Consider the following 27,535-nt stretch of genomic DNA (forward strand, 5'->3'; position numbering starts at 1 on the left):
TAGCTTTTAAAAAATTTTTATAAAGTTTTTCTGAAAATTATGGACATGTCCCAACTCATGTGGGGGGACACGTTAGGGAAATTTTATTTTTCTATTTTTATCTTTTAGACATTTACGGCCGATCTCCCTGAGGCAACACTTAGCCTCAGGGAAATGAGCGCATGAAAGAGCGCACTCTTGATTTTGGGATTTCCCCACCCCACCCATACAGGGACTGCATAGCGCTTTTGTGCGGACGACACGCTGGGTGGTCCTTAATTGGTCCACCCACTTAAAATGGCAGCCGCCCCTAATTGGGGGCACTGATCGGAAGCATGCCTGTGCACGCCCACCATTCAACTTCCCCTGATGGGGGGAAAATTCAGCCCATGTAGCACCTGCAGAGGTGGGGCTGGCTACATTTTACTTAGTCTTCCTCTTTTCGTTCATCCGCTTCCTCCTCCACCTTCCACAAAGCCCATCTCCCCTAAATTCTTCCTCCTTTTCATGCCTGATATGTGATAGCGGCAAGATTTGTTGCAGTATGCTGCACAATCGTGCTACCCATTCTGCTGAGTATTACAGGGCTACTCCAGAGCAATCCAGGCAATTGAAAACTTGCTCGAGAATGCCAGTAGTGCTCTATAAATGTTCCTTGTGACAGCATCTAGGATAACAGGCATTCATCTACACGATGCATTGCCTGTGGTTGCACACCAGCTGCATTTTGAGGGACTGGAATCCCCTTTGTCTCAGGAACACGCCAAAGTTTACATGAGGAGCACGCAACGCGATACAGTCAATGGCTGCCTCCCTGTGCCAAGAGGAAGCCTCCAATCCATTTAAAACCTCGTGCTTACAGCTTCTACCCATCTCTGGCAAGAGGAATAAAATAAATACGCTTCTCTTCATCTTGGTATAGAGAGCCTCAATGGCCTCCCTTTTAAAGTGGTATACTGCCAACCAGGAGATGTGGTCCTATCTCCAGCAGCAGGCTAAAGGAGCCAGATGCATAAAAATTAAAAGCCACTGTCACTTTGACAGCCATAGGCAATGCTATCCTATCCTATTTCGAGACTGCAGCTGTGGCTGCTGCAGTTGGTAGATTTTACTCATGACCTCTTTTGCGAAACAAAGAAGTCTAATGCATTGATCCTCACTGAAGTTTAGATAAGATAATTAATCCCCAAAGGCCCTCTGCAGACATAGCCTCCTGCTGAGACCCATCTCTCCTCACCTAGTAATATAAGAAATGGCAACAGGAGTACAGCTTAGGCCCCTCCACCGTTCAAAAAGATCATGGCTGATCTTCTTCCTCAACTTCACTTTTCTCCCCACTCCCCATATCCCTTGATTCAGAGAGATCAAAATCTGTTTATTTTATCATGATCCTGAGTATATTCGATAGTGGAGCACCACAATATTCTGGTGTACAGAATTCCAAAGTTTCACAAGAGGGAAGAAGTGTCTCATCATCTCGGTCCTAAATGGTGAACTTATTATACGGAGACTGTGCCATGTTCTAGATGCTCCAGCCAAGGGAAACAACCTCTGTCCACCATATCAAGCCCAATCAGATTTCTGTATGCTTCAATGAGATAACCTCTTATTCTTCTAAACTCCAGACAGCACAGACCCAATTTGCTCAGCTTCTCATCACAGGGAAACCCCTCAACCCAGTAGCCAACCTAGTGACCCTTCACTGTACTGTCTCCAAGTCAATTATATCCTTCCTTGGATACGGAAACCAAAACTATGCGCAGGACTCCAGGTGGGGTCTCGCCAAAGCTCTACAACTGCTATGGCAAAATTTCCTTACTTATGTACTCCAAACCCCTTACAATAAAAACCAACATGCTATTTACTTTCCAAATTGTTTGATGTATCTGCATGCTAAATTTGAATGTTCCTTGTAAGAATTCACCCAAATCTCTGAACATCAACATTTAAAAGTTGCATGCCTTTAGAAACAACATTGCGATCTTCTATTCTTCCTATCAAACTGAATAACCTCAGACCTTTTATACCCTGTTGCCTTGTTGCTCACTTACTTAACCTGTTAATATCTTTGCAACCAATTCACATCCTCCTCATAGCTTACATTCCCACCTAGCTTTGCATTATCAGCAATCTTGGATACATTAATCTCGGTCTCTTAATCAAAGTCATTAAATACAGGTTGTAAATAGCTGAGGCCCAGCACTGATCCTTGTGACATTCCACGAGTCACAGCCTGCCAACATGGGAAATTTCCCATTTATTCCTACTGTCTGCTTCATGTCCATTAATCAATCTTCTATGCTAATATATTACCCTAACTTCATTAGCCCTTGTCTGGTGTATTAACCTTGTGCAGGACCTCATCAAATGCCTTTTAGAAATCCAGGAATACCAAAGCTACTGGTTCCCCTTTATGTATCCTACTAGTTACATCCTCAAGCTCCAAAATATTTTTGAAACAGGATTGCCCTTTGTAAAGCCATGTTTACTCTGTCTATTCATATTACGGTTTCCCCAAGTGCAATGCTAAGATTCTCTTAATAATAGATTCCATCATTTTCTGACAACTGATGTCAGACTTTTTATTTATTCGTTCGTGGGATGGGGGCATTGCTGGTTAGTCCATCTCCAATTGCCTTTGAGGCGGTGGTGGTGAGCCACCTTCTTGAGCCACTGCAGTCCACATGTAGTAGGTACACCCACTGTGCCGTTAGGAAGAGAGATCCAGGATTTTGACCCAGCGATAGTGAAGGAATGGTGATATAGGTCCAAGTCAGGATGGTGTGTGGCTTGGCGGAGAACTTGCAGGTGTTGGTGTTCCCATGCATCCGCTGCCCTTGTCCTCCTAGGTGGAGGTCACGGATTTGGAAGGTGCTGTTGAAGAAGTCTTGGTGGGTTGCTGCAGTGCATCTTGTAGATGGTACACACTGCTGCCACTGTGCAATGATAGTGGAGTGAATGAATGTTGAAGGCAGTGCCAATCAAGCGCAGTGCTTTGTCCTGGATAGTGTCCTCAAGTGTTGTTGGGGCTGCTCACCCACACAAGTGGAGAGTATTCCATCACACTCCTGACTTGTGCCTTGCAGATGATGGTTTGAGAGTTGGGAGGTGGGTTTCTCGCCTCAGACCTACTCTTGTAGTCACAGTATTCATAAGGCTGGTCTAGTTCGGGTTCCAGTCAATGGTAACCCCCCCAGGATGTTGATAGTGGGGGATTCAGTGATGTAAATGCCATTGAAGGTCATGGGGGGATGGTTAGGTTCTCTCTTGTTGGAGATGGTCATTGCCTGGCACTTGTATGGCACAAATGTTACTTGCCACTTAACAGCCCAAGCCTGAGCATTGCGTCCATATGCAGCAAGATCTGGACAGACTGCTTCAGTATCTGAATTGTGAATGGTGCTAAGCATTGTGCAGTCAGTAAACATCCCCACTTCTGACCTTACGATGGAGGGAAGGTCATTGATGAAGCAGCTGAAGATTCTAGGACACTACCCTGAGGAACTCATGCAGCGATGTCCCAGGGCTGAGAAGATTGACCTCCAACAACCATAACCATCTTTCTTTGTGCTAGGTATGACTCCAATCAGTGAAGAGTTTTCCCCTAGAGAAAACTGATCTGTAGTTCCCTGTTTTCTCTCTCTGTCCTTTCTTGAAAAGCAGTGTTGAATTTGATCATTTCCAATCCACTGAGACTGTTTTGGAATTTTGGAAAATCATGACAGTGCAAACCCATCTCTGTAGTTCCCTCTTTTAGAACCATGGGATGTAGGAGATCCTGGGATTTGTTGGCTTTTAGTTCCTAAAGTTTCTCTAATACTTTATACCTTCCTGATAATTTCTTCGCTCTAATTAGCTCTCTGATTACCATCTATTTCTAGTCTGTACTAAGTCCCTGCCATTTCCTTATTCCCCAGGCTATTTCCAACATTTACTTTAATCACTTTTTTTTACACTTTGAATTATAATTGCTTTCCTTTCTTATATTCCTGGCTAGATTACTGTCATTCTGGTTTATTCCTTCTGATCAACTTTTGGTCACCCTTTACTGCTTTCTAAAACCCTTCCAATCCTCAGCTTTATTACTATTCTTCAAAATATTGTAAGCCTCTTCTTTTAATCCAATACTATTCTTAACTTCCCTAGTTAATCAAGGATGGATTGATCTCAGCAGATTTTCGTTTTTTTAGAAAAGAATAATTTTGCTGAAAATTTTTAAATAATTTATATTAATGGTTCCCACTATTTATTTACCGCCATACCTTTTAGCCTATTTACCCAGTCAACATTAGGGTTGGGGTTAAGGTTAGAGTAAAGGGTTTCTTTTGGATTTAAGTTTAGGATTCTTGTTTGGGACTTGAATATATGTCATTCTCAAACTTAACATGGAATTCAATAGTAATATGATCACAGTCCACTCCCACAAGCGTCTTTAACTGCGAGATTAAATCATGGTCATCAGTTCACATCTAATCAGGAGCGCAAGTCCTTACCATGGGTCTTCATGTGACTGAAGAGGCCGATTCTCGAGTCGCAGGTCTTTGAGCACATGGGACGGAACGTCTCACCACATAGCAGGATCTGGAGTGCAGGATTTGCTCCCTTTCCTTCTCTGCCACCACTCTACCTCATCATGAAGACATTTGCACTCAAAAGCATGATGGACAAGTCACCATTTTGAATGATTGAGCTCCACAAAGTCATTAGCATCAATGCTGCTGCGCTTCAAGGAGACCTTCAGAGTGTCTTTGAAGTGTTTTCTTTGCTCTCGCCTAGAATGCTGGCCATTGAGAGTTGAGAAAACGGGACCTGGCAGGGGAGACACTTTGCTGCTATCCGGACAGTGTCTAATACATCAGTCGATTTTGCAGGAGTTTTGCCTGAATGTCTGTGGAGCTGGCTTCAAGTACGACACAAGCCTTTACTCAACAGACCCCCTCATTGAATCTGGAGGATGTGGCGGAGGTATTGCTGATGGAATTTCTCTAGTACTGTTGTGCGTCACTGATGCACAGTCCAGAGCTCACTGCAGTACAGGAGTGTTGTGATGACAACTGCTCTGTACACAAGGACTTCTGTTGACTTGCGGAAGTCTTTTTTGTCAAACGCTCTCTCCTGTAATTTGTAGAAGGCTGAGCTGTCACAGCTGATCCATTGTTGGATCTCATCAATGGCCTTTTGAGAGGGGTGGCTGCCAAGGTATGTGAAGTGCTCAATTTATGCCAGAGCCTCCCCTTCAATATATATGGGAGGTGGAATATTTGGCTAAACAGGAGTGGGTTGATGCAAGTTGTGCTTTGGCAACATTCAAGGACAGGCCGAGTCTCCTGCATGCAGAATTGAAGAGATCGATGATGGCTTGCAAATCTGGTGCAGAATGGGCAACACCACCTCAGCAAACTGTAGACCATGTATTTCTATTGTACAGTAGTCAGTTTAGTTTTGGCACAGAGGTGACTGAAGATAAAGAGTTTTCTATCTAGGTGGTCTTTAATACTGACACCAGAGGGCAGTTGACCTTTGATGTAGTGATCAGCTATCATCATTATTTAATATTATGGGGCCGTCACACAGCCTTTCTTGACCCTAGTCTGGATTTTGAAGTCGCCTGTTTCAGGTCTCCCACTCAGGGCAGTTATGATCATATCATCATGAAGCAATTGCAGGATTGTAATGAAGCTTTTGAACATCCAAATCTTTGAAGTACAATCCACAGAACTCAATTTACTGAATTAAATGCTTTGGTCAGGTCGATGAAGGCAATGAGAGTATCTGGTGTCGTTCGTGTTATTTTTCTTGGATTTGTCCGCCAACAAAGACATGTCAGAGGTTCATCTGGAAGGTCTAAAACCACCGTGGGTCAGGGAGGATTCCCTCAACCACAGGAAGTAGGCAATTCAAGAGAATGCATGTCAGGATTTCCCCTGCTATGGACAAGAGGGAAATACTTCAATAGTTTCCACAGTATGCTTCATCTCCCTTCTTGACAATAGTTACAACTGTCATGTTCATGAAGTCAGGGGGAGTGCTTTTTCTCTCTCAGGTCCATAGGATGAGTACATGGATAAGTGTAAAGCCCACCAGCTTTGAAGACCTCGGCTGGAATGCCATCAGGGCTACAAGCTTTGTTGTTTTTCATTCCATCATGGACAGGATATATATATGTTCCCTTACTGCCCATGATCATTAAGTTTAGTATGGAGATGTGTATTTTCTTACTCTTGTGGCCCCAATTAATATAATTCAGCAGCAAGCTTTTGAGAGTGTAAAAAGTGGTCATTTTCTCTCATGTACTTACCCCAAATTAAATGCACCACCTCACACACTTGTTCTCGAAAAGAAGGTTTTCTATGAAGTAATGCACTTTTACAGATTATTGTTGTCTCAGTCTCTGATCAGTCTCTGATTTACGAACGCAGGCTCTCACATGGCTGGCCTGTAGATTCTTGGACAGTTTTGATGCCTTAAAAGTTGAAGTGAAGGTCTTCTAAAGTGAAGGATTCTCAGCAGACAGTGAGTTTACTTGCAGTTGAATTTTTAGGAGGTTGGTTCTCAGGTGAACTTGAAGCTGGAACAGGCTAGCGGAGTCTCTCTCTTTCTCGCTGCTGAGATCTCTTGTTTTCAAGGTATTGCTGTTAAGTACTTTGACTGCTTGGTGACTTGCAGCTAGTTCATGGTCTGGCTTTCTGCCAACAAACTGTTGGTTCGGTGGCTTTTTGGCAGAACTGCCTGCAAACAACCTTTGCTGATTGTTAAACGCAGACAATGGCTGTCTCACAATCTGACTTTTACAAGTTCAAAGTCCTTTCCAAATAAGGTATGGTGTTTATGGTGCTTCCAACATATTGTTTTGTGGTTTAACATCTTTGAGATTCAGCCTGGTTTGGATGGGAACAATCATACCGAGGAAGCATCAGTCTGCCAATTCAGTTTCGATCAGCCCTTTTGCTTAGGATGAACCCGGGAGACAGGCAAACTGGAGATTCTATAGTCCTTTTGCATTAGCCCATCCTTAAACAAAGATACCTGAAATCTCCAGACAGCTGTGAATGTCTATATTTAATTAAGTATTCATTTGAAGCTTGATACTGCCTGTAGCTCAAATACTAAAGGTCACATGATTTGCAGCAATCATTTTAATAGACTGTGTCCAGTTTTTTTTTTAACATAAGTATTGCCTGAAAGTTCACAATATACTGGGGCATGACAATCTGTTTGATGGTTTTTGCAGCTCTCTCATCTATGTGATAGAATCGGGAGGTGAACCATTGAGGTACTTAGGGGTGTAGCATTAGCTTCACTATGGATTCACAGTTGAACAGTAGAAAACGTCTATTCCAATGTTCCTGGATAGGATTGTCATCCTTAAGAAGAGACACTATCCTGTGAGTGAAGGGGATTTTGTCCATTTGACCTTGGTCTATAGATAGCCCTGGTGGATTCAAATAAGCTTCACGTCACGATGGTCAGCATATTGCTAGATCTCTAAGGATCTCTTCCTACCACCTGTCCTTTATCTTCCAGATTTGTCTTTGGGTGTAAACGATGAGCTGCCTTTACTTGCAACCTTGGGTTGCTCTGCCAGGTGATGAAGGTTGGTCATTTTTGTTCCAGGTCGTCACATTTCAGCATTTTTGTCAAATCAGACATGGTGACAACAATGTTTGAACCCAATGGTCTGGGCACAGGAGTCTAGTACAGCTGACTTTATTTGTTCCTACTTTCTGGAATAGAGTTGGAGATGTGAGATTTTCCAGATTGGCTGTGAGCTGCACTCTTTTTGGTGGGGCTGCTTTAGAACAGATATTAATCTTCTCTCTTGGACTTTTGGGTTTGCTATGTTTTGGTGCTAGGTAGATGTTAATCACCAATTGAACAAGTCAATGATCTGTCCAGCAGGCATCAGTTGTCTCCCACATGCATTGAGTGATACAGACGTCACTTAGAGACATGCCCTCAACAAATGACATAATCCAGGAGGTGCCTTTGATTTAGGATGCTTCCATCTGATTTTGTATTTGTCCTTCTGGCAGAACAGAGCATTTGCTATAATGAAACCATAATGTGCACACTATCAGCAGGATGACACGAATTGCATTGGCTTTTCCAACCCAATGATTTTTCTCCGAACATCAGAGTCATAGCCAACCCTGGCATTAAAGTCCCCCAGGAAGATGATCTTTTCTTCCTTTGGTATGACACCGGGTTGGGGGGGGCAGGGGGGGTGTTCAAAGTCAGAATAGAACTTTTCCTTAATACCTTCATTAGAATCAAGAATCAGGGCAAACTGCTTGCAACTGAGCTGTAGGTGAGGTATCATGAACCTTTTATTTGTACGAATGGGGAGTTTTGGCAGTACATCCAAGATCCTATTCTGGATGGCAAAACCAACTCTGTGGACACAGGGCTGGTGTCAGCCTTTCCTTTCCCGTAGAAGGTGCATCCCTGCTCATTTCTTCAGCTGCCCTCCCCCAGGAAAGTGGGTCTCACTGAGGGCAGCAATGTCAATTTGGAGTCTTGATAGTTCACGTGATATTACCAAAGTTCTTTCCAGTCAGTCACTCTTGAGATTAGCCATAAATGTTCTAATATTCCAAGTTGCAAAATTTAAAGTTTACTTTCTTAGGCCAAAAAGATGGTGATCTCACAGGGTGCAGTTCCCAGCCAGAAGTGGGACAGCCTATTTTTAGGACATCTTTTCTAGCCCCCTCGCCATATGGGGTGAAGAGGGTATCCTGGAGAGAACTGCTGTCACAGATGCTGCTGCCCAAAGATACCTCTGTCCCAACATAGGTGTCCGTGGAAATCTATGCATCTGCTGCCTGTGCACAGGTTCTTTACTAGGGATTCACAGACCTGACCCCATCAGCAATTCTCCATCACCACAGGTCTCAGCAAATGGACTCTCATAGAAGCCTGCACATGACTTTGTTTACCATGGGAAGCTTGGGCGCTGTCATTGACCGCACGATCTTGATGGGCTGGTGGTCAAATTTCACCTACCTGTCAAACCACGATGATCAGGACCACCTTGCCACTGCAGCCTTCTTCCACCTTTACAGCTGATGAGGTGCACAGTCTTCCTTCTCCTGTTCTGCTGTTGAGGACTTTTAGGACCGCAGTTTGTCTGGCACCTATCCCCAATCTTACCACCACAGCTGACCCTACCAAGGGAAAGAGCTCCTGACAGCATCGTTCAAGGGATCAGAGCATATGAGCCACTCCACCAGGTCAAGGCAGCCTCATTACACAACACTAAATCCAAATTTGTTCTCAATTGGTTCCACAGCCTGTTATTCCATGAATCTATTGCAAAAGTGTTCCACAAGCTCAACTTCCAAACCACAGACAGGGGAGGAGAGATAAACTGAAACCCCAATTCCCCTGCCTTCTGTTAGTAATCAGTGTGGTTTGTTTTTGAAAAGGCAGATGTGTGTGTTTCTATACCCCTGTTAATGTGTGGTCACTTTAAAAAATATCAGCAGCAGACTTTTATGGGTTTAAACAAAGATGCATTAATTCACATACTCACCTCAAAAGACCTAAACACTACCTCAGTCACCCACCACACACTCGAGAAAAATACAATTAAAGAAGATGGTGCTCATCTACAAGTATTAAACCTAAAGTAGGATTAACAGTTCATGCGTCTTTGAGAGTCCAGTGAAGGAGGACGTGTTTTCCCATTTGAATTGCGGTTCTGATGGCTAGGGTTGGATATCAGGATTACTTCAATGAGGGTCATTGCAGGCCATGAAGTCAGGCCCTGATGGCTGTTGTATCAGGAGGTACATTTTCTTTATAGGTGAACTCGAGTTTTGGAATCAGGCTTGTAATAGTCTTTTTAAAGCTTTTTTAAAGCTCACAGTTCTTAAAAGGTGGCACAGCCTTTTTCTGCAGCTGTTGTCTTCTCCATTATCCTGCAGACTGCCCCAAGTCGTTTGAGTTTTGGATAAACGGTTTTCGGTATCAGAAAACAAGGTTAAGTCACATGGTTAATAGCTATTAATATACAATAGAAGGGTAGATGGTGATTATTCACACTTGCGGTTAACTGGTATATCAGCTTTCCTTTATTACATTGTAAAGCTGAATATATAGATTCTAGGAGAAGTCCATCAACTGGAGTAAGCTTCATACAATGGCAGACATGAATTCCACAAAGGTATGCTGTCTAGGCATGTCCATTCAAGGGGAGACTCCCAACCAGTATGATTCAATTCTGAACTTTCCAGAAGCTTGATATTCTGGGTTCAAGTTGCAATGATCACCTGAGCCCCTTGGCAGCCATCTTAACAGCTCAGCAGTGTTCATTTTTAAATAAAACTCAGGCAGTTCCAGAAGCTTCCATATGAGCATGTCCACGTTTAAAGTTATGAATATGACTTGCCTTTTACTGGGCAAGACACTACCTTTGCCAATTTAATTTTCCAGTCATATGAAGATTAAAATCCCCCATAACTATTACATTGCCTTTCTTACAAGCTCCAATTATTTCTTGCTTAATGCTCTGCCCAACAGTACAATTACTGTTCAGGAACTATAAACTACTCCCACCAATGTTTTCTGACCCTTTTTATTTCAAACTTCCACCCATACTAATTCTACTCCCCAATCTTCTGAGCCAAGATCCTTTCTTACTACTGTCCTTCTATCGCCCATTACTACCAAGGTTCATTCTCCTCCTATTTAATTCTGACTATCTTTTTCAAATGTTCTATGTCCTGGAATACTTATTTTCCAACTCCGTCACTCTGTAACCATGGCTCTGTAATGGCAATTAGTTCAAATCCATTTCTCTCTATGCAGCTAGTTCACCTATGTTGTTACGAATGCTTCAGGCATTCAGATAAAGAGCCTTTAATTTTTTTTTAGAAAACTACTATTCTTTGCCTGGGCCTTATTCACTGTTGCACTATTACCATTAAACTGTCTCTTCCTATCTCACTCTGCTCATCTTTACCAAAATCACTACACTGCTCTGTTGCTTAGACTTCTCTTCAGTTTTTCAGAATCTTCCTTCACATGAACCCTCCCCCACCTTTTAATTAAGGTCCCTATCCACTGCCCTGGTTAAACAATTCACCAGGACACTGAAACCAGCTGGGTTTAATCCCAACAGAACAGTTCCCTCTTTCCCTAGTACTGATGCCAGAGCTCCATGAATCAAAAACCCTATTCCCCACCAACACCACTCTGAGCTACATGTTTAATTCTCTAATCTGCTTCATCCTATGCTAATTGGCACATGGCTCAAGTAACAATGCAGAGATCATTACCTTTGAGATTTCAATTTGGGCTCCAACTCCCGAAACTCTTTTAACAAAACATCATACCTAATTCTGCATTTATTGTTGGTTCCTACGTGGACCACGATAACTGGATCCTCCCCTCCAACTCTTAAGTTCATCTCCAGCACAAGATGTCTTTAATCCTGGCACCAGGCATCAGAACTCCTAGTGACAGCTGCAGTAAACAGTATCTATCCCCTTAATTATACTGTCTCCTATTATTACCACATTTCTTTTCACTCCCCTTCCCCCTACCCCCCGGTCAATTGAATGGCTCCCTACCATGGTGGTATGGTCAGTTTGCCCATCCACTCTGCAGTCCTTGTTCACATCCACACAGGTAACAAGAATCTTGCAAATGTTGGTCCTTATCCCTCTTCTAGCAACCTGTCCTGCTCTACCTGTCCCCATCTTCATTCCCCCGATCATGTTCAATTCCCAGAGGAAGCCCTACCAGGCCATTCATGTAAGTAAGCAACTTTTTTCAGCACAACATTTTATAAGATCAGCCCACATGGAGTATTCAAACTTTAGTCAAGTGTAGGAAAACTCCAAAAATGCACACAATTGCACCTACAGCCAGAAGAAATAATCCAGCAACTGCAAATACTTCACGATCCTGTTTAATAGAGCTGATTGGGGGAAAGGGGGGGTCTTTGGGGGTGGTCCTTCACTCCATTTCATACTGTGTTCAAGTGTGGGAGGTTAAGGCATTGGCTGGAGTGGATAGTTGGAAAATGGCAGTTGCTTCAAATCTGTATTGCACAGTCGAATGTCTCATCCTCTCGCTGCAGGTGTGACCTTAGCTTCCTGCCACTAGTCATTTCAATGTTCCACCTTGCTCTCACTCTGAACTTTCTGTCCATGACCTACTACATTGCATTAAGCTTCATTGGAACAATCTTGAGGAACAGCATCCCATCTTTCGCCTAGGCACTCTGCAGCCTTCTGGGGACTTGGAGGTCAACAATTTTTGATATTAACCTCTGTCCCCATTTTGTTTCCTGTTTGATTTTCTGGTTGGGTTTTTTCTCATCCTCTTTCTTTATTTCTTCCATTTACATTTGGATAGCTGCTATGCAGCCATTTATACCTCATTTAGACACATCTTTTATTTCTTTACAATACCCATTACCATTCCCGTTGGCTTTTGTACTATGAAACCTGTCATTTAAAATCTCCTGCCTTCCACCCTGTCACAGACCCTCCCTTTTGTTCTGTCTACCCCCTCCCCTCACTTGCTCAAAACTAATTACTTTTCAATCTTTCCTCAGTTCTGATGAAGGATTATGGGCTGAAACATTAACGCTGTTTCTCTTCACTGATGCTGCCTGACCTGAGTATTTCCAGCGTTTTCTGATTTTATTTCAGATTTCCAGCATCTGCAGTATTTTGCTTTTGCACCAAAATAAACAAGCTCCGCATGGCCCAATTCAGCTTGCATGGCCTGTTGAGAGCTTATCTCATATTTCAAACACAACCTCAAAATCACAGTTCCAGTAAGAAATTTCCATTCCTCTTCCATCGCAATTTATACTTGTAAAATTAGTTCAGTGAGATTATTGACCAATTATATGCCAAGAGTCTCAAACCACCTCAGTCTCTGTGAAGGAAGTACTGTTAAAAAAAATTAAACTGTTTGCCACCAAACTATATATGGTCTCTAAAATAATGTTCAGGCCATGGAAAAAGGCACAAAGTTTTCTAACTAGGAATGAACAGAATATAGTTATGATGTCAGATTTGATAAAGCTAAGTGTGTAAACACTGCCAAAGAAAACATTGAGATGGAAGCTTCTTAAAGTTGACTGAAACAGCTGTACAGGACAATTAGCGAGAATTATTTCCATAGGTTAGTGAGTGCATAATAAGGAGATGGTCCAAAGTGTCAATGACACTGAAGAAAATTAAATACTTGAAGCATTTGGGCAAGGGGTAGTGAAATTTATATAATGAATTTCTAACACGGAGCTAGCACCAGCATAGTCACAACAAATCAAATGATTTTGTTCTATTCTGAATTTTGAAAGTTTCAATTAAAAGGATACAATGATCTGGAAACACTAGTTAATTGATTTTTCCTTTCAATTGAAGGGAGGTGGTAGAATCCAGCAATGATTATAAAGCTGTAACTCAAAACAATCAGGCAAAAAAAGAGAAATAAAACTCAAGAATTCCCCTAGCCATGTATCAAATGTTCACCAACTACCTGCGTTTAAACAGGGCCAGCAAGGGAATTGGTTGAATGTAGGAAATAATTTCACACTAGAACCCCACAGGTTCAAAAAGGTTTTCGACTTTAACTGCTTCCTAAGTTAAAATCTCTCAGAAATAACAGTACAAAGACTCATCTACAAAGTCAAAAGGTCATGATTACAGAAAGCAATTAGTACTTATAATTACTAATTATCAATTTGCATTATTCTACATAAAGGTGTTGTAAACATCCCAAGGCACCTTACAGAAGCATAAGCAGATAAAAATGGATGTCAAAACAGAAAGGCATTAGGAGTGAGCAAAAACTCGAGGAGCTGGGTATTAAGGAGGGCGTTAGAAAAAAGGTAGAGATGGAGGGGTTTAGATTCCAGGTTATACCAAGAGATACCACAAAACCAGAAAGGGCAGAGAGAGAATTTTCAACCTTCTTGATATTAGTAAGATCATAGGTACCACATGTGCTAATGGTAGACATCTGTCTGTGTTGACATTGCCAAAGGTATAAACTCTACCACTGTCACAATGCATCTGATAGTGAAGTTCCTGAAGGGTAGATACAGTTGTCCCAATCAGAGCAGAAAGGGTCAACCAAATCCATGCTTGCATTATGAATCGTGGTCAGTACTAATTCCAATATTTAACTATAATCCAGCTCAATGAAGGTCATCTGCCCAATATGGGCATAAAAATAGATGCAGGACTACACCAACTCTAAATTATCAGACATCTGGTCTGAGCGAGGAATTGCAAAATAATGGAGCAAATGTCAAACAAGATTGGCCCCAGATACACTTCTGATAATCACCAGTCTTTGTAAAATCCAGGTGCACTTTACATTCCCTTTTATGTTGATTGAAAATGTAAGTACCCTAAAAACTGATCATAGTACTTGATAATAAATCAGACCAAAAAAAAACAGAAAAGAATTCCACACATCCCATATGGAGAAGACAGCAAGTTGTATTCCATTGTCAAAGGTGAAAGAACAGAGAGAGGACACTTACAGCAAAAAAAGGGTGATATTCCAAGCGGAGAAGTTTGGATGGGGGAAAGGGGGGTGTGAGACAGTGGTCCAGCAGGGAGAAAAAGCATAAAAGCAAGAGAGGTACAGGAGAGAAAGCGAGAGAGGAAGAGAAAGTAGAGAATGAGAAAAAGCAAAGGAGTGAAAACAAGAGGGAAAAATGCGAGAGCACGAGCAAGAATGATAGGATTACAGCAAGAAAGGGCAAGAAAGAAAGCAAACAAAAAATGAGCAAGTGAACACAATTAAAAAGACAGAGAAAGGGAGGAGGAAAGGAAAGAGATAGGGAGGAGGGAGAAAGAAGGAGGTACAGAAAGGCAAAAGAATTAAAAACAAACAAGTGGCTTGAATGGTCCAAAGCAAAATACTTCAGGATTTTTTTTTTAATTGACCAGGCCTTTTAAAGCCAACATCTGATAAGGAGACTAAATATTAAGGTTCAATTGCCAGCACTCAAAAGTTGCCAATGCATAACCGGAAATATTTATTTTCCATACATATTCGTAAATACGTTGTCTCAAACAGCTACTTCAAGTTAGAATAAACTGGATTTTACTCAATTCCAAATAAAATCCCATTTGATGTCAATTCATTGAAATCCCTGGTCCTTTAATACACTCACTGTGACTATTCACAATAGGTCAGACGCATGTAGCAGCAATCGTCAGAATAACAAATGTATAGGAAGGAAACTAGATGGCTGTGGCTCAGCAATGGGGGTAATAAATCTTTAAATAATAATTAGGCATAAAGTGAAAAGAATTGAAGATTTCCATGTGCTTGAAGCAAGATATGAAGATTCCCGTCCCCCTGGAACTAGCTCAGTTCACCAGTATTTTATTCTCAGATGACAAAAGAAATAAAGCAAACTACAGCTGTTCTACAATTCACAAAACTAGGGAACAATGACAGCATGATCGCACTATAAAATAACATGACAGTACAAATAAAAAACAATGGTTTACAAAGATATTTTAAGAATTAAATAACTAAGTGACATAATGACAAAGCTTTTTATGCCAATAGCTATTTCTGTTGTTAGCCAGTAGAGTGCTAAATGCCAATACCTTTAATGCACTCAACATGGCAGAACAAATGCACAGTCATAACTGTTCCGACTGCTGCCTTAATCCGGGAACAGGGAGCCTTTCTTAGTGTGTCACACTTTAGTTGCCGACTCAAGTGACCTCCCACAAGGGAGCGTTTGAAACATCATGTAAAACTGTGCATATACATACACAGTGCTGATCATACCCAACAGTCAATGCTTGACTCCTGACAATGTTTCCACAGCTGTAAACAGACCTCAGCTGATCAACCAGCAAATGGCTGGCACTGTGTTCCATTTAACAAGCCATTTTTAGTTCATACAGATTTACACTTGACTCAACAATCTGCTGGACACAACAGAACTTATTTTGTTACTCGCATCTACCATGAAGGCCACCTCAGTCTATTAGAATGTAAAACAAAACACTCACAGTTTTGTGCATTTTGAATATTAGCAATCCTGGGCTGTTTCCAAACAGCTTCTAGAGGCATCAGTCAGTGTCCCAGTAGTAACTGCATGGTGATCGTGATCATGCTTTGATTACAAAAGCCTGCAGGCTTCAAGCCAAGTGCCTAGGCTGCTTGACAAATGCATCCACAGCTCTGCATAGGGTATTCTATTCTGCCACTCCTACATGCAGGATTACTGTTAAAAGTCTCATATCCACGGACACAGTTTAATAGACAAGATCCCTACTGTGGAGACCAAAAGAATTGTAAACTTCAGAAATTAAACCTACTCTTCAGATTTCCCTCCCATTTGGAAAGCTCCACATATTTTGAATATAAGATGATGTCTGGTGCACTGCTAACATCAGGCACTATTTGCAGGCACATAAAAGGATACCTTGTATTAAACAGCTTTTGAAGAAAAAAAACAGTTTTCTTCCATTTTAAAATGGATTCACAAGACGATCTTAATAATAATTACCTTGAATAATATTACCATTATTATCTACTCCACAGAGAAAAATGCCGCATGTATTATTAGTACAATATGACGCTCTGTAACCTCATTTATTATTCCTATCCAGAACAAAAATATGAACAAGCTCCATGAAATCCCCAGTCACTTCTCATCCAGTAGTTATGGGGAGGGGGGGGGGGGTCTCCAGTGAACAGGATTTTCTGCTCATTTTTTCCTGCTTAGGAGCTTCTGTAAAATTCTGCAGACTTTTGTTCAAAACATTTTCATGGTGCCTTTAATGTGGAAAAAGGTCATATGGAGCTGTACAGGCATAATCAGAAAAAAATGGGCACCAAGTCAAAGGAGCTATTTGGAAGGGTGACCAAAGTTTTGGTGAGAGTAACTTTTAGGAAAATTTTAAAAGGGAGGTGCTTAGGTAGAGGAATTCCAAAGGTCTACAAAATGGAGAGTTTGGAGAAGGTTTTTGGGACTGGGAAACATCAAGTTTGGAAATGACAAAGATCTGGATAAAGGTTTCAACAGCATGGGCTAAATTTAGGGTGGGGGCAGGTCATCTTTGTGATAGACAGAATATACAGTTAGAAGCTTAACATTATCCCAAACTTGTATTTAAAGCTAAATTATGCCTCACACAATTTAGGCTAAACACTACTTTCAGTTGATTAATTCCTGAATTCTCTACATTCTAAGTATTCTTAAAGCTGCATACAAATGATTATGATTTCAACAATTCAAACTCTAGCCATTCTAGATTTCTGTATTACATTTCAGCTATTTGTTGGTCAAAGGATAACCGATGTTCCTCTAACTGACCAAAGACTAAATGTACACAATGAGTGGTAACAGAAAGCCACCTCAGCCTGGATCTGGGTCTGCTGGCTGCATTTACGGAAACACAGCCTCCCAAAACACAAAGAAATCCAACTAAAAACTGCATCAAAGCAAAGCTTAATGCAGTGAATCGAAATTTTCTTCTTTGGAGCTTAGCTGTTAGCCAAGTCATTTGCTGATGGATGAGATTACATAACATTCAAAATAGATTTTAAAAATTGTCCATTTTTTCACTTACAATAAAAGTAGAATTAAAGGAAACAATGATATAAATAGTTGTTTGGTAGTAATGAGCTTGAGTATTGCTGAAAAAAAGAGCCATGCTATCGAAGCTTTTCGTCTTGCACTCACACAAGATAAACCAACAGTAAAGGGAGCAACATGCAGTATAAGTTTTGTTCCCTTTACTGTTGATTTATCTTGCAAGCTGTCCTGATGAGTGAAAAATGAAAAGGTTTGATAGCATGGCTCTTTTTTAAGCAACACTCAAATTATGATATATATTTCCATCATAGGGCTGTTAGCACTTAATTTAATTTCTATTCCTGGGAAGCACACGTCTCCGAAAAACATGCATCTGATCTGGGACCATTTCATGTAGTGCCCTTCCCATTCGGTGTTTAAAGTCTCCTTAGAGGCTTATGAAACCACCAAACACAGCCATTTCCATCAACCTCAAGGTAATCAGATCATGTTGATTCAGAAATATAATCTTGGTAACATTCAAGCTCCAATGCAGCCAGTTCATGAAGATTTTCAGTCTAAATAACTTGTATTGGTCATTTCCCTGTAAAATGGAACCTCAACTATTCCATACACTTTAAACAAGTCAAAAATTGAATCCCAATATTTATAGAACATTTGATAATTACTATCCACCACCATTCTCAAAAATCATGCATGGTATTTTTTCCCCCGTAAAATCAGGCGAAACCTTTTGATCCGACAGACCTGGCAGGAAGATCATCAGTTCAAGATAACAGGACTCGTTATTTTGGAAGGATCTCCTGTTTCAAGCTGCTAGGAAAACATAGGTAGATTTGTTACAGCTGTTTAAGTGGAAATTGGTGCAGTATGTAAGGCCTATGTTGTTTGAAAGGCATTTGTCTGTCACACTCTGGAAGGAGAAGGAGGTTGTTTCCCAATTAATTCCTGGATGTTCCACCAGCAATTGCACCCCATCTTTGCTCCCTCAAGTCCAAGGAGGGCAGACTAGTGTATTTGGCACATAACTGGATTAGCTATCCATCACCAGATCTGGCTCAACCACAATAAGTTCCATCGGTCGTCATCCTCTTTTGCCAAATTCATCCACCTATTCCTCCAGGATCACTGAGACTTCACCTTTTCTCTACAACTGGAGTCGATAAGCAATGCCTTAATTGAATGTTGGAGCCGAGTTGGGAGCCTGAATTGTCCACTCCAGTTCCTATGCTCTGATCTTCTCCTCAAATTGCTCTTCACCAACTCCTCCACGCTCATTCTTAACAATCTCAAGGAAAACATGGATTTCTTTAAGGTTGAAACAATCATTCAGCTACCTTTGCTACTTATTCTACCCCTACTTAACAGATTGTTGACAGACAAGCTCTCAAAATAACTTCTCGCCTCCTTCGTAATGTGACCTCCAGAATTCTGCTGGTCCTATCGCTGGTTGCAGCCTCCTTCTGATGTGCATACAGTCTCTCAGAGACATCTGCAGATACGGAGTCGGCTTCCACATGTACGCTGACATCATCAGCAACTTCACCACCACTAATGACCCCTCCACTGTTTCCATACTGGCAGACTAATGTTCAACATCCAATCTTGAATGGACCGCAATTCCATTTACCTAAACATTGGGACAACCAAAGCCATTATTTTCAGCTCCCACAGACTTCCTACTTTTGCCACCAATTCCATTCCTGTCCTCCACCTCTCAGGTTGAACCAGGATCATTTGAAACCTCAATGTGCTACTTAACCCCAAGCTGAGCTTCCAACCCCATATTCTCTCCATCACAAAGATTGCATACCTGTACCTCTGGACTAACACTCTGATTCATTTAGCATTCTCCACCTGCCATATATTTCAGTTCATCCAAAACTCAGTTGGCTGCTCAATGTGCAACCCCTTGCAGAATAGAGCTTAAAGTCTTAGATCTTATGCTATCCAAGAAAGTTACAAGATAAAGTTAAATTAACTCTTGAAATTTTTGCTTTAAAATTGTCTAGACAAGTTAGAAAAGATTGCAATTTGGCAAACCTGCAACTACCAGCCATGAAGATGGGTAGACACGATAATTGGAGTCTTTGCTTCAACTTTCAAAAATAATACTTTGCCTGGAAAACTCTCCCGCTGAAGTGGAATATATACAAAATCATCATAGAATCATAAAAAGTTTATGGCACAGAAAAAGGCCACCTTGCCCCATCAGGTCTGCACCAACCGAAAATGAGCCATCCAGCCTAATCCCACTTTCCAGCATTTGGTCCATAGCCCTGCAGGTTACAGACTTGAGGTGCATATTCAGACACCTTTTAAATGAGTGAGGGTTTCTGCCGCTACTGCCCTTTCAAGTAGAGAGTTCTGGGCCCCTATAATCCTCTGGGTGAAAAGACTTTCCTTCATCTCCTCTTTAATCCTTCTACCAATCATTTTAAATCGATGCCCCCTGGTCACTGATCTCTCTGCTAAAGTAAATAGGCCCTTCTCATCCACTCTATCACAGGCCCCTCAACTTTGTACATCTCAATCAAATGTCCCCTCAGCCTCTTCTGCTCCAAGGAGAACATCCCAGCCTATCCAACCTTTCCTTATTGCTGCAATTTTCCCATCCTGGCAACATACTTGGAAACCTCCTCTGTGCAATTACTTCCTTTCTGTAATGAAGTGATCATAATTGCACACAGCACTCAAAGTTGTAGCCTAACTAATATTTTAAATAATTCTAGCATAACCTCTCTGCTCTGATATCCTATGCTTTGGCTAATAAAGGAAAGGGTCCTATATGCCTTCTTAACCACCTTATCGACCTGTCCTGCTACCTTCAGGGACCAGTGGACATTCACGCCAAGGTCCCCGCTTCCTCTACACCTCTCGGTATCCTCCCATTTATTGCGTATTCCCTTGCCTTGTTTGACCTCCCCAAATACATCACATCACACTTCTCTGGCTTGAATTCTATTTGTCACTTTTCTGCCCACTTGACCTGTCTATTAATAGCTTCCTGCAGTCTACAGCTATCCTCCTCGCTATCAAGCACACAGTCAATTTTTGTGTCATCTGCAAACTTCTTGATCACTCCCCTTACATTTACATTCAAATGTATACCACAAAAAGCAGGGGCCCTAGTACTGCGACCCACAGAACCCCACTGGAAACAGGCTTCCAGTAGCACAAACACCTGTCAACAATATCCTTTGTTTCCTGCCACTAAGCCAATTTTGTATCCAGCGTGCTGCATTCCCTTGGACCCCAAGGCTTTTATTTCTTTATTAACCGGTCTGCCATTTTATTAAACAGTCTGCCATTTTTAAGGCAAAAGCCTTACTAAAATCCGTATAGACCACATAAACTGTACCACCTTCATCAATCCTCCTTGTTACTTCCTCAAAAAATTCAAATTAGTCAGACATAACCTTCCCTTAACAAATCCGTGCTGACTGTCCTTGATTAATCCATGCCTTTCTAAGTGACAGTTCACCCTGTCCCTCAGCATTGATTCCAATAATTTGCCCAAAAGTCAGACAGACTGGCCTGTAATTATTTGGTCTATCCTTTGCTCCTTTTTTAAAGGTAGGTACAACATTAGCAGACCTCCAATCTTCCAGCACCACACCTGCATCCAGTGAGGATTGGAAAATTATGGTCAGACCCTGCGCTATTTCCTCCCCGACTTCTTTTAACAGCCTGGGGTACATTTCACCCAGACCCGGTGATGTACCCACTTTTAGGAGACAGGTTAGTATCAGGATGCAAATGTGGAATATCCTAACAGTAGCAATTTGGAACTCCAAGAGGGAGTGAGTTCAGGATATTATACATCAACACTACTTCGATAGGGTGATTTCCAGTTTCTTTCAATTTCAATCATGAACAGTGGTATTGGGATCTCACTTCACCACAATTTTGTAACCAATGCTTGACAAGATAGTCACTGTCATAGAGTTGGTCTCAAGATGTTTCCCATCAAATTGTTGTTCACATACTGTTCCTATAAAGCTCTATAAGAGAGGTGATCTGCATACTACAACACAAGATAGACTAGTCAGTATTGTTATTTGAGAGAGAACCAGAGAAAATCTTTTTATTCTAAGTGGATCCACTTCCCAATACATATGTGAAAGCATTTCTTGCACACTTACCATCATTTTGCACTCTGCATGTGTCCTTCAAACTTCTCCCTACAAGAATAGTTTTTAAAATTAGCATATGTATTAAATGCTGTATATGTATTGTATACAAAAAGTGCAGAAGCGTAAACATGAGAAGCCCAAGGACAGCAGAGGACCAGGTGCCCTACACCTAAACAATTACATCCCCACAGTATAAAGTTGTGCGAAGACCATTATCTGGAGTTTAAGGGATAGAGGAAAGAAGTACAGAACACAAGCACAGAATTGTTTTTGCAAAAGAAAAAACTTTCACAAATTTTTCTTCAAAATTTCCGTAATCATATCATGAATTTAACCACAAACTGTGGCAAACTAAGAGTTACGTATATAAAACTACTGGTCCAGATATTGAAATCATTGAACTAGAATAGTGATTAGTAGCAGTTTTTTTCTCATCATTTCAATTGTTTATCAAGTGATTTTTTTTTCTTAACACATCCAACTTATTTCCCCCGCCACAGCAAAGTAACTAGAATATCTGTATTACTTGACCTCAACCTGTTGTTTATCACTCCATTACTTAGTTTGATCAGTCCTATGACAGAGCTTTGCACCTTTCAGTTCCCCACTACTAACCACAACAATTTTAACGAAGGATTCTACTTTATGTTAACTATTTTTCAGATGACAACCAAGCTTCTTTAGCCTACAACTTTTTCTGTAGTTGCAGGCACAAACATTTTATATAAAAAGACTAAAGTATATTGCCAATTAAGGGCAACCCTCAACCCTACCTTTCAGTTAAAAGGGATTTGGAATTTCAAATTCTTAGAACATTTTCTGTTCCCGATAATAGAAAGCAATTTTACAACTGCAAGATAAAAATGCAATAAATAAAGCAACATCAACTCAAGATGTTCATTCTGTCCATTATGACATTCCACCCAATAATGTGGTCTTGTCTGTTTACAAAGGCACAGTTTTCATTGATTATAATTTACTTTCACACATACAGTGAAGGCTGTCCCTAAAATAACTAGGTAGCAGGACTAACTTGTCGACCCTTAAGACAAAGAAATGCAAAGGGACATTAATAATTGGAGACCTCTGGTTAAGTATTGGTAAATTTTGTAAGCAACTGAAACAATGAGGCTGACTGATAGTATATCATTAACACTCGAAAAACGGTCAAATCAACAGTGTAGTAAAAGTACTGTACTCCAGTATAATAAAATAGTTGTTGCACAATGCGAAAAGGAACAATTGGCAGCAGTTTTCTGGACTTAAGGTGGTTCAACACAACAGTCTTCTGATGCTGTCTATTGCCTAGGGTCACAAAAATTCCAAAGGAAATTAATGGAAAGCCGCAACTGTATCTCGGCTCCTTTACCACACCGAAATGGCAAAGATCAAAACTGCCATGTTTATTATTAAAGAGGGGTCAAACAAGGAGAACATCTCATCTTTTTACCATTAGGTTACATGCTTTGCTTTGCTCACTTGAATGACCCGATCAGGAATGGTCTCAATTTGAGATTCACAGCATATGCTTTTACTGATGGCATCTTAACTAGCAACACTATCAAGATTATGACAAAGCACATCAATCTTGTAGCGCATATTGTAGGATTGAGGTTTCATGGTGCAAGGCCAAGAGGAGTGTTAATGGGACAAGTAAAGAAACAAAAGAGGAGGTGCAAGTATGAGGATAATCGGCATATGAACACAAAGTAAAGGGAAAGAGAGAAATCCAAACCAACAAAACATTGTGTCATTTAATCTCTCTTGCCTTCCATTTTATCACAGTTTGGACTTCCCCCACCCCCCACCCTTTTACTTGCTCAAAAACTATTACATTTTCACTTTTCCCAGTTCTGATCAATGGTCACAGACCTGAAATCTGTTTTAATGGCCACTCCATGATCCACAGAGGACCACCCCACTTCCAGCAGCAATGACCGCCCCCATGGCTCCGACACCGCTGGAGGGTTCACACCTCCAAATCACCAAGGCTTGCCTTCCTGGCCCCGCACATTAAAGTGGCCTTCGAGGCACCTCTACATGGAGGCACCCTCTTCTTTTTCCTGTATCTCAGCTGCAGCCACTTCTATCGGTGGCACTGTTGAGGCTGCCAAGTTGCCAGCCCTCTGATTGGACCAGCACCTGAGGTAGGCCGCTGTCCTCAATTGGACAGTGGCAGCTGCTTCTTAATCGGCCACCACCAACAATATGCCAGCCAGGATCCCACCACCCATCTACACAAGGCTGCAGCCTGCTCAATTCCAATCCTGGAATAGAGATTATTCTTAATATACTGTTTCTCTCTCCACAGATGGTGCCAGACCTGCTGAATGCTTGCAGTATTTTCTGTTTGTATTTCAGATTTCCAGTATCCACAGTATTTTGCTTTTGTATTAATGTGTGCAGATTGTATGCAGATTTTACCGAGTATGGATCATTTCACATGCCTGAAACAAAAATAAGCAATTTTTTGCCAATTTTACAAATAATACCAAACTCATAATAATGCCCATAAATCACAAAACATGAGATTTTTCAGACCCTCGGGTCTTACTTCTGCAAAGCCTGTGGTGACAAACCAGCAAAGAACCGCAAAATACATCTCCCTGTCTGGTCAAGAAGCTGTTAAATCAGCCCCAATCCCCAGAAACAATATGTAGCTATCCTCCATCAAGAGAACCAGGTTACTCTAGTTCAAGGCAGGCTTTCAGAAATGCTCAACAACAAAAGTTACAATGAGGCCTGGCTAGCTTTAATGCAGAACAAAGACTGGCTTTTATAAACTAGCCATGAGGAATGACAACATGCATCACCAATGCCCAAACCGGAAAACTCAATTGGTGACAGTACAAAAACAGACCTACTGGATCTACACTCACACAAGCATTGTGGATTTCCTCCTAAGTTACATAGCCTGTGTCACAAGAATAATGACTACCAAAATCCCACAAATAGATGATAAAACTACAAAAATTATCAATTACAGCTCTATTCAGGTGCTTTGAATAATTAATACTCTATCTACACTAAGGGGTTAAATGGGATAGGACCCCCAAATAGGTGCATGGATTAACCTCCATTCGTTCAATGGACTGGTAAATTCGTGGCTAGCACTACTTAAATGCAGCCTGCATTTCTTAAAAGACGGGAGTCACTTCAGAAGTGAATCAGTCCTGTGAAAGAGTGAAGAATCGTTGACTATGCAAGACAGCACGTACAAAGGTTTTCAGATACTGTACTGGAGGAACTGTACTGGGGGCAGAAAGCCCTCCAGATACACGTCCAGGAGGTAATGGGAGAAATTAGCAGCAGAGGTCAATACCAGGAGCTTGCACATATACAGCCTGGATGCAGTGCAGGAGGAAATCCAATGGCCTCACGAGTTGGCTAGGTCAGTGAGTTAATTTTAAATGGCACATCCTACCACTGCACCATGAGCCTCAGCTACTGCTCAATTCACTACACACATTAATAACTACCAACAATCAGGACTCAACCCTACCATTCACATGCTTTACCTCAGACTTACACATGAATAGCTTGGCAAGCCTAGCACTCAAGACACAGCTCACACACACTGTCGTGACTGTCATCACACACAACCATGACAGCTACATCACAGGATAGTCACAGAAATTTACGTTCAGCAAGCAGCAAGAAATAGAAGAGGATTAGCATGCCTGCATGTGTTATTCCCCATGGAAGAGACAGTTGAGAAGGCATCACTGCAGCTGTGGCCACTGGTGGAAGTGATTGATGATCGATGACCTTCTCTCATCCCATTTTTCCCCAACCTCTTAATCTTTTCTGACTAAAAAAGCTGCAAAGGGTGTAAACCCGCACATATTTCCTCCTCTCCCTTCACAACACTTTCTTCATTTCAGATACCCTAAAGCTAGGGTCTGCCAATCAGTGGAGGAAGAGGAAGACGACAGTGAAGGTGAGGATACCGTCAATCAATCTTACACTTGCAACCATCTGTTCAGACACTGTCACAGGCTAGGATAGAGGAGGGAGATACAAACACATGAATTAGGAGCAGTAGGCCACTCAGTCCCTCGAGCCCACTCCGCCAGTCAATAGGATCATGGCTGATACAAAAGCAAAATACTGCGGAAACTGGAAATCTGAAAGAAAAACAGAAAACGCTGGAAAAACTCAGGCCTGACAGCAACTGTGGAAAGAAAAACAGAGTTAACATTTCAAGTCTGTACAACGCTTCTTGAGATCTACAGAAAAGTAGAAATGTGATGAAATGAATACTGCTTAAGGTAGGTGGAGCAGGTGAAGCAGGATAGAAGGCAAGCGATAGGTTTTCTTTAAAAAAATAATTCATTCACGGGATGCGGTCTTCAATGGCTGGGCCATCATTTATTACCCATCCCTAGTTGCCCTTGAAAAGGTGTTGGTGAGCTGCCTTCTTGAACCGCTGCAGTCCATGTGGTGTAGATACACCCACAGTGCTGTTTGGAAAGGAGTTCCAGGATTTTGACCCAGTGACAGTGAAAGATTGGCGATATATTTCCAAGTCAGGATGGTGAATTACTTGGAGGGGAGCCTCCAGGTGGTGGTGTTCCCATCTATATGCTGCCCTTGTCCTCCTAGGTGGTAGTGGTTGTGGGTTTGGAAAGTACTGTCGAAGGAGCCTTGCTGAATTCCTGCACTGCGTCTTGTAGATGATACACACTGCTTATGTTGTGCGTTGGTGGTGGAGGGACTGAATGTTTGTGGATGTGATACCAATCAAATGGACTGCTTTGTCCTGGACGGTGTCCAGCTTCTTCAGTGTTGCAGGAGATGAACTCACCCAAGCAAGTGGGGAGTGTTCCATCACACCCGACCTGTGCTTTGTAGATGGTGGACAGGCTTTGAGGAATCAGGTGGTGAGTTACTCGTTGCACAACTTCTAGCCTCTGACCTGCTCTTATCGCCACAGTATTTATATGGCTAGCCTAGTTCAGTTTCTGGGCAATGGTAACCCCCAGGATGTTGATGGTGGGGGGTCCAGTGATGGTAATGCCATTGAGCATCAAGGGGCGATGGTTGGATTCTCTCTTGTTGGAAATGGTCACTGCCTGACACTTGTGTGGTGCAAATGTTACTTGCCACGTCAGCCCAAAACTGGATATTGTCCAGGTCTTGCTGCATTTGGACATGGACTGCTTCAGTATCTGAGGAGTCACAAATGATGAACATTGTGCAATCACCACCCACTTCTGACCTTATGATGGAAGGAAGGTCATTGATGAAGTAGCTGAAGATGGTTGGGCCCAGGACACTACCCTGAGGAGCTCCTGCAGTGTTGTCCTACAGCTGAAATGATTGACCTCCAACAACCACAACCATCTTCCTTTGTGCTAGGTATGACTCCAACCAGTGGAGAGTTTTCCCCCAGATCCCCATCGGTTCCAGTTTTGCTAGAGCTCCTTAATGCCACACTCTGTCAAATTGCTGCCTTGATGTCAAGGGCGGTCACTCTCATCTCACCTCAGGAGTTCAGTTGTTTCGTCCATGTTTGAACCAAGGCTATAATGAGGTCAGGAGCTGAGTGGCCCTGGCGGAACCCAAACTGGGTATCAGTGAGCAGGTTATTGCTAAGCAAGTGCCGCTTGACAACACCGTTGATGACCCCTTCCACTACTTTACTGATGGGGCGGTAATTGGCCAGGTTGGACTTGTCCTGCTTTTTGTGCATAGGACATACCTGGGCAATTTTCCACACAGCAAGGTAGATGCCGGTGTTATAGCTGTACTGAACAGCTTGGCTAGTGGCGCGGCAAGTTTGGAGCACAAGTCTTCAATACTATTGCCGGAATATTGTCAGGGCCCATAGACTTTGAGGTATCCAGTACTTTCAGCCATTTCTTGATATCATGTG

At 41.8% G+C, this 27,535-nt stretch overlaps 1 protein-coding gene across 16 annotated transcripts in view; it reads right to left on the reverse strand.

Annotated features, from left to right (window-relative positions):
• Positions 1-27,535, reverse strand: part of LOC121292797 (coiled-coil domain-containing protein 9-like) — a 272,485-nt gene that overhangs the window by 228,319 nt on the left and 16,631 nt on the right. For 4 of the 16 annotated variants that reach the window (XM_041215198.1, XM_041215196.1, XM_041215197.1 and 1 more), the window contains one exon: positions 21,667-21,705. The exons of 10 other annotated variants lie outside the window; for them this stretch is intronic. In XM_041215198.1, the coding sequence (XP_041071132.1) occupies positions 21,667-21,672 (6 nt within the window). In that variant the 5' untranslated portion in view covers positions 21,673-21,705. Of the gene's footprint in view, positions 1-15,575; positions 15,666-15,989; positions 16,066-21,666; positions 21,706-27,535 lie in introns of those variants that run through there. 2 more of the 16 variants (XM_041215194.1, XM_041215193.1) reach the window with 2 other exon arrangements.

Source organism: Carcharodon carcharias, chromosome 20 (genome assembly GCF_017639515.1).
Source record: "Carcharodon carcharias isolate sCarCar2 chromosome 20, sCarCar2.pri, whole genome shotgun sequence".
NCBI classification, from domain to species: domain Eukaryota; kingdom Metazoa; phylum Chordata; class Chondrichthyes; order Lamniformes; family Lamnidae; genus Carcharodon; species Carcharodon carcharias.